The sequence below is a fragment of the Taudactylus pleione genome, unplaced genomic scaffold (genome assembly GCF_031769625.1).
Source record: "Taudactylus pleione unplaced genomic scaffold, aTauple2 ptg000270l, whole genome shotgun sequence".
Classification (NCBI taxonomy): Eukaryota; Metazoa; Chordata; class Amphibia; order Anura; family Myobatrachidae; genus Taudactylus; species Taudactylus pleione.
This window is the reverse complement of record NW_028284672.1, coordinates 774,429-782,459: the sequence shown is the minus strand read 5'-3', so window position 1 is coordinate 782,459 and position 8,031 is coordinate 774,429. Positions and strand designations below refer to the sequence as shown.

General features: G+C 46.2%; 1 protein-coding gene across 1 annotated transcript; it reads right to left on the bottom strand.

Annotated features, from left to right (window-relative positions):
* Nucleotides 1–218: 218 nt before the first annotated feature.
* On the bottom strand, nucleotides 219–7,472 carry LOC148513738 (uncharacterized). The gene is made up of 3 exons (XM_088481396.1): nucleotides 7,430–7,472; nucleotides 5,708–5,849; nucleotides 219–798 (listed from the first exon to the last, which is right to left on the bottom strand). Exons 1-3 carry the CDS (start codon nucleotides 7,470–7,472, stop codon nucleotides 219–221), a joined length of 765 nt encoding a protein of 254 aa, XP_088337522.1.
* Nucleotides 7,473–8,031: the final 559 nt, after the last annotated feature.

The window sequence follows — 8,031 nt, the reverse complement described above, 5'->3', positions numbered from 1 at the left end:
TAAAAGATAGATCCAGACAATATTATTACTGAAAATTTAATAAAGACAGATTGAATGGAAATATTGTAGTGAGAATAGTGTGGGGCAGAGAGTATGAGATAACATGTAATGAATGATTTCAGAAAAGTTATCTTCAATAAATGACATTAATCAACTGAGACATCATTTCTGAGCAGGGACAGTTACAAGTCTTGCTTTCACCGCTGTTGTTGCTCTTATTATTTATCTTTAGAGATGTAAAGTTCTTTCAGCATTGTGTCAAGATATTTCCAGGCCTCTACAGCATCTGAACCTGCATGTTTCTTCAGTGACTCCATATAAGGTTTAACCTTCTCCCTGAGCTCATCCACCTGCTTTTCCACCTGTTCCTTCATTTCTTTAGCCTTGTCGTCTAATCCATCTTTCATGTCCTTGCTGTACTTCTCATACTCAGCTCGGACATCATCCACATAGGGCTGCAGCTTGCCACGCAGAATGTCTACCTCAGCTCGCAGCGAGTCCCGACCCTTCTCTAATGTGGTTCCCAGATTTTCCAAGAAGGTTTTTACATGCTTAGTTATACCATGATAAAGCTGAGATCCTTCGGGCACAACTTCCTTAACAAATGTCTTTAGCTGTTCTTCTAATTTGTCATCAAAGTCCTGCAGAATAGGTACGACCTTGTTCCTGAACACTGGGAATTTCTCTTGAAACTCTTCATCCCATTTCTTCCAGATTACATCAAAGTAGTCTTCGAGAACAGTCTCTAGTTGATCCGCATTGTCCTTTGCTGCTTGCAGCTTCTCCTTAATTTTGTACCTGCAGAAAAAAATATATTTATCTATAATTGTTTATACTGGACATATCTCAATCAGGCTTGCTTGACTGGAAGTAATGCAAGTTGCCATACATTTGTGTGTCACTTTTTTGTGCATACAATAAGCAGGTTGTTAGAAAAGAAGGAATTAACAGAACGTTTAAATCTTTGTAGTGGACATAAAAATTTCCAGCAAAAATTTTTTTACAATACTGCTCTACAATGACACTAAAACAGACAAGTGGTAGAGTAAGATAGGAGAGTAGCTTTGTACTATGGGGGACCCGGATGTTCTGGTAAACACTATGACCCAGCTACATAGATCTGTTTTTATTTGTCACAATTTGCTGCCCAAAACTGAACTTTAATTGTTGAGCTGAGTAGTTTTCAAGTTTTGTGGAGTACATTCTTTACATATAGTACATAGGGGTCACTTATTTTTTTTGGCATTCAAGCAGTGGCGTCACTGGGATCGGTGACACCCAGTGTGGTCAATAGATCCACTGCGTGTGTGGCCTCACGTTCAGGAGGGCATAGCCTCATGGCACACAACCATATCACCACTTTTGGGGACCTGCCCATTTCTCCTGCAAATGCAGATCTGCCCACAGAGACTCTCCCTGCACTGCCAGCTCCTCTTCGGTGATCGGGAGCCAGGCACTGAGCAATAACATCACAGTGCAACGCCAGGCTCCCGGTCACTGAGGAGGAACTGGCATTTTGGTGTCTCCCCCTCGGAAGGTGATACCTGGTGTGGTCCTCACTCTCCTAGCGATGCTGCTGCATTCAGGAATCATTGGTCTATAATACATGATATGGTAGAACCACTGGTATAAAACATGACTATTTGCAACCACTTGTCTATAGTACTAAACCACTTACAATCATTGATCATTCTAGGATCACTGGTCGCTACAACATTAGACCCCCTAGAATGACTTTTCCACAACATTTGATGTTCCTGAAATCATTTGTCTACACTTAACATCCTAGAATCACTGTAATACTGGTCTAATATACTTGACCTTCTAGCACCACTAGTCTACTACATACTGTATGACTTTTTAAAATCTCTAGTTTGCAACAGCTGACAATCTAGTAACTGTTAGCTATAGGGATTAACCTCTTATTTTGGCTTTACACACTATATGAGGTGTGTACCCAGCGATGCGACCCCCCCCCCCCCCCGCCAACATATCAGGTGGCCAGAACAAATTAGACGATCCAGTGCCCGATCACCCGATATGTCAGCTCCTGCTGCATCCCACTGCATGGGGCCATCAGTCGCATCTTCAGGTTGAGCTGTATGTAGGGATGATCTGATGATGCAGCTGATGACCCCACGGGAAGGCGCATCAGCCGACCTAGTGGGTACACACTACACAATTTGGATGATATGTCTTCCAATCCGTTGGAATCGGGCATATCGTCCGAGAAATCGAATAGTGTGTACCAGGCTTTAGAATCTTGCCACTACAACACCTACCACCCAAAACTACTGTATATCTGCTGACTTCCTAATATCACTGATCTACAACACTGGAAGTCCTACTGCAATGGGTCTTCGGGCTTAAATGTCCAACCCTATTTTACACATATACATACTAGGGGTGTGCACCGGCCACTTTTCGTGTTTTGTGTTTTGGTTTTGGATCTGGATCTTTCTTCGTGTTTTGGATCTGGATTGGTTTTGCCAAAACCACCCTTCCGTGTTTTGGGTTCTGGGTTTTGTGTTTTGGATCTGGATTTTTTCTTAAAAAATAAAAAAAACCGCAAAAATCACATAAAATGGGCCTTTTTTTGTTCCTACGCTATTAATAACCCCAATAACATTAATTTCCACTCATTTCCACTCTATTCTGAACACCTCACACCTCACAATATTGTTTTTAGGCCAAAAGGTTGCACCGAGGTAGCTGGATGACTATGCTAAGCGACACAAGTGGGCGGCACAAACACGTGGACCATCTAGGAGTGGCACTGCAGTGGCAGACAGGAAGCCAATCAGCGTTATGGTGCCCATTTGCATGTAGCACGAACCCAGAAGATCCGTGCTACATGCATCTGTGTGATTGGCACAGAGCAATGACAGGTCCGTGAGACCCGTCTGTGCTGCTGTGGTAAAAAAAAAAAACCTGTGTAAAAAAAGAAAAATGGCGTGCACCCCCCCAAAAAAGAGCAACCAGCCCCGGGCATTAGTAACCCAGTGCTGGGTGTGCTTAAATACAGGGGACAAACGACGTAGGGGTCCCCTGTACTTAAGCACAACCAGCATCGGGCTAGTCAGAACCAGCGCTGGTTGCCAAAATACGGGGGACAAACGACGTAGGGGTCTCCCGTATTCTGCGCAACCAGCTCTGGGCTCTGATCCGGTCCTGGTTCTGGAAATACAGGGGAAAAAAATTAGTAGGGTTCCCCTGTATGTTCCAGAACCAGCACTGGACTTTTTCTAGCGGGGGGCTGATGCCACAGCCAGGGGAGCCCTTTCACCGGGCCCCCCAGCCGCAGCATCAGCCCTGACCGCTAGTCAGCCCAGGCCGGGGATCCCTGGAGAGCTGGGGACCCCCCCCAATAAAGGGGTCACCCTCTCCAGGGCACCCCAGGCCCAGGCTGATAGCCAGGGGCTATCCCCGCCACCCCTGGTGGCGGTGGGTGGCGGGTTGATTGTGTGGTGTGGTGTAAATAAAGAATATCAAACATTGTCTTTACAAGTAGAACTGCAAGTCCCAGCTAGCCTGTCCCGCATGCTGGTACTTGGAGAACCACAAGTACCAGCATGCAGGGCATTAAGGGCCCACTAGTACCTGTAGTTCACCTGTAAAAAAAATGTTTAAAAAAACACAGGACACACACACCGTGACAATATAAGTTTATTAAACATACATACACACACACACACATGTACACATACTCACCTATGTAACATCGTCCACTTGTCCGGTAAAATATCCATAGGGGACCTGTGAAAAAAAACATACTCACCATCTCCTATGCGAGGTTCTGTCCTCTTCGTTCCAAAGTAGGCATCCCCGGAAAAAAAAAAAAAACGAAAACGCGATCCATGAACTTAGTACCGTTCTATAGAACGGTACTTCCCGAATGAGAGCTTAGCGACGGGGTATCACCATGGAAACCCCGCTGCTAAGCGTTCATTGGCTGAGAGAGGTCATCTCCCGTCTCTCAGCCAATGAACGGCTCCCTCCATTGTAGTCAATGGTGGGAACCGCAGGGTAAACTTTAATAACCTTGCGGCTCCCACCATTGACTACAATGGAGGGAGCCGTTCATTGGCTGAGAGACGGGAGATGACCTCTCTCAGCCAATGAACGCTTAGCAGCGGGGTTTCCATGGTGATACGCCGCCGCTAAGCTCTCATTCGGGAAGTACCGTTCTATAGAACGGTACTAAGTTCGTGGATCGCGTTTTCGTTTTGTTTTTTTGCCAAGTCCGGGGATGCCTACTTTGGAACGAAGAGGACAGAACCTCGCATAGGAGATGGTGAGTATGTTTTTTTTCACAGGTACCCTATGGATACTTTACCGGACAAGTGGACGATGTTACATAGGTGAGTATGTGTACATGTGTGTGTGTGTGTGTGTGTGTATGTATGTTTAATAAACTTATACTGTCACGGTGTGTGTGTCCTGTGTTTTTTTTTTAAAAAAATTTACAGGTGAACTACAGGTACTAGTGGGCCCTTAATGCCCTGCATGCTGGTACTTGTGGTTCTCCAAGTACCAGCATGCGGGGCAGTCTAGCTGGGACTTGCAGTTCTACTTGTAAAGACAATGTTTGATATTCTTTATTTACACCACACCACACAATCAACCCGCCACCCACCGCCACCAGGGGTGGCGGGGATAGCCCCGGGCTATCAGCTTGGGCCTGGGGTGCCCTGGAGAGGGTGACCCCTTTATTGGGGGGGTCCCCAGCTCTCCAGGGATCCCCGGCCTGGGCTGACTAGCGGTCAGGGTTGATGCTGCGACTGGGGGGCCCGGTGAAAGGGCTCCCCTGGCTGTGGCATCAGCCCCCACCTAGAAAAAGTCCAGTGCTGGTTCTGGAACATACAGGGGAACCCTACTAATTTTTTTCCCCTGTATTTCCAGAACCAGGACCGGATCAGAGCCCAGAGCTGGTTGCGCAGAATACGGGGGACCCCTACGTCGTTTGTCCCCCGTATTTTGGCAACCAGCGCTGGTTCTGACTAGCCCGGTGCTGGTTGTGCTTAAGTACAGGAGACCCCTACGTCGTTTGTCCCCTGTATTTAAGCACACCCAGCACTGGGTTACTAATGCCCGGGGCTGGTTGCTCTTTTTTGGGGGGGGCACGCCATTTTTTTCTTTTTTTACACAGGTTTTTTTTTTTTTTTTTTTTTTTTACCACAGCAGCACAGACGGGTCTCACGGACCCGTCAGTGCTCTGTGTCAATGACACAGATGCAAGTAGCACGGATCTCCTGGTCCGTGCGTGCATCTGTGTCATTGAAATACACAGCAGCACAGACGGGTCTCACTGACCCATCTGTGCTCTGTGTCACTGTCAGTCACACAGATGCATGTAGCACGGATCTCACGAGTCCGTTCTACATGCAAATGAGCACCATAATGCTGATTGGCTGAGAGCCGTACCAGACGGCTCTGTCGGCCAATCAGCACTTTGCCCATTAAAGGCAAAGGCATTTTTTTTTAAATGGCCGCTCGAGGCAAAACCTCGAGATCCGACAGCAGATCTCGAGGTTTTGCCTCGGGAGAGGGATCCGGGGCAGACAGGGAGATCCGAGCTTGGGCTCAGATCGCCCCGGATCCCCGAAGTTCGGGTGGGTTCGGTTCTCAGGGAACCGAACCCGCTCATCCCTAATACATACTGTATACAGCTTTTTTTTCACTGTGACGCTGGAGAATGATCTCTTACTCTTTTGCGATCTCTGAATACTCCATGTTTTTCACAACATCTGTTACAATAGCAACTGCATTCTGAAACATTTTCTGTACGGCCTGTACAGAGTCTTCATGTTTAGGTTCATCCCCCTGCCAAAAGTGTCTTCCTTGGGCACCTGCAGGACATAGATAATGGTGACTGGTTATAAGAGTGCAAACTGTGTTATTGCACAGGGGTGTAACCCCACGAAGTGTATATATCATTACTGCTTTGTGTAACAACAGGTTCTAACAAATCCCTAACCCTTAACCCTAACTCTCCCCCTAACTTACCTTTGGGATGCTGGTGGTCGGGATGCCGGTGCTGAGATTCTGACATGTGTTGGGATTCCGGCAATGTTATTCCAAGCGCCGGTATCATATGTGTCACGATATTAACTGTATCCCGATATATACAGTATGTGTGTGTGTGTGTCTGTGTATTTGTGTGTATATGCGTACCTCCCAACATGACCCACACCAGGAGGGACAAAATACTCTGCTCCTGGACTTCCCTCTTATTTTATTATTGCCCTCACCTGGGTTGAACTAGTTAATTGATGAGAATGGTGTCTCAACACAGGTAACGGCAATCATATATTAAGGGGGAAGCCCAGGAGCAATACATTTTGTGCCTCTTGGAATGGGTCATGTTGGGAGGTATGTATATTTATATATACAGTATATATACACAAAGGAATGCTACCCGGACAGGACAGCACAATAGCCAAAATATCCAGCAGCACAGTACTCGGGCCATTCTCTCAATGAATAATGAGAACTGCACCATTTAGATCTGCAGTAACAGGACACGGAAGGAACTTGGGACATTAAAGATCAATCTCAAGCAGTGAGTCTCATGGACCATTTTACTTTATAATAAAACTGCATGAGACTGTGCCGTTTCCATTTTCTGTATCCAGATGGAACATTGGGGGCGATTCAGACCCGGACGCTAAGCCGCGATCGCTCACATCTAAAAGGGGTCGGGTATTCAAATTCTGCGATCGCACTGTCTGGTGTAAGGACACCCTCTATGTCATAGAGAGTGATGGCAGAGTGAGCGCACACTGATATAAAGACGCCTACTTTTCTTTCTTAGCACACGTCATCTCCAGGAAGTGTATGGTTAATCAGAACCATCGAGAACCATCGGAGCTGCACGCAGCGCTTCAGGTAGCCCCTACCCCACCGCAAGCACTGTGATCACTGCAGGCAGAAATACAACCAAGTGACGTGTACAATGACGCTTCCATGCTAATTATGCACACCCATAAAACTCAGTTTTGACGCCCAGACATGCTGGCTTCCTATAGTATAATGATCTGATAATAATTCTGCAAAATGTTTAGTAACCGGAGCATATGTTTCCCTATACTTGGGGGTCTATTTACTAAGCAGTTTTAGGAGACAAAGTGAAAAGTGATAAGAAAGTGATAAGGTGCCAGCCAATCAGCTCCCAACTGTCATTTTTCAAACACAGCCTGTGAGATGGCAGTTGGGAGCGGATTGGCTGGCAACTTATCACTTTCTTATCACTTTTCACTCTGTCTCCTAACACTGCTTAGTAAATAGACCCCTTAGGCTTAATTTCTGCATGATTGTGATGTATGATAAATACTGATATCTTCTATTATGATTTGCCCTGGACAATGGGTGGGTAACCTTTGCCTGTATAGTATATAACAATAATGCACAGTGAGGCAGCGTACAGTACCTGTGAGGAGCAGCAGTGCCAGGGGCAGGAACAGGACTTTCATTGTTGAACTGAAACGTTAATCACCAACCTGCAATATAGACAGAAAGATAACTGTGCCTGATGTCAGAACAGGTTACCCTGCTGCTATTAGTTTATCTGCTCATACCTCTATTTCTATACTGCTATTACCCATGTACAATGTAGTCACTATCCGTTAATTTTGGATGCTTTATTTTGTTCTTTACTGTACCTGTCTCTATTATTGTCTTGTCACTGAATTTGTACCTCTCTTCTCACTACTAAATCTACTCATCCCACTCTTTGTTTTCTAAGGATTATTGCTGCATGGCAACATTTAGCCCTTGTTGTCCAACTCACTATGGGGCTGTTTCAGCACGGATAGCTATTGCTAAAGCGCAAGCAGACGGACGATGTTCACGTTCTGTGCATGTGTATGCATCACAGTGCGCTTGTGCGAACTCTTCACTGCGATCGGGAAAGTGATCGCAGTGACTATGTAGACCCATGGCAGAGTGATTTACAGGACGTACCATTTAGTGGTGTAATGGGGGGATCAGCAAAACGCAGGCCTGTCAGTGCGTGTGAATGCCGTTACAGGG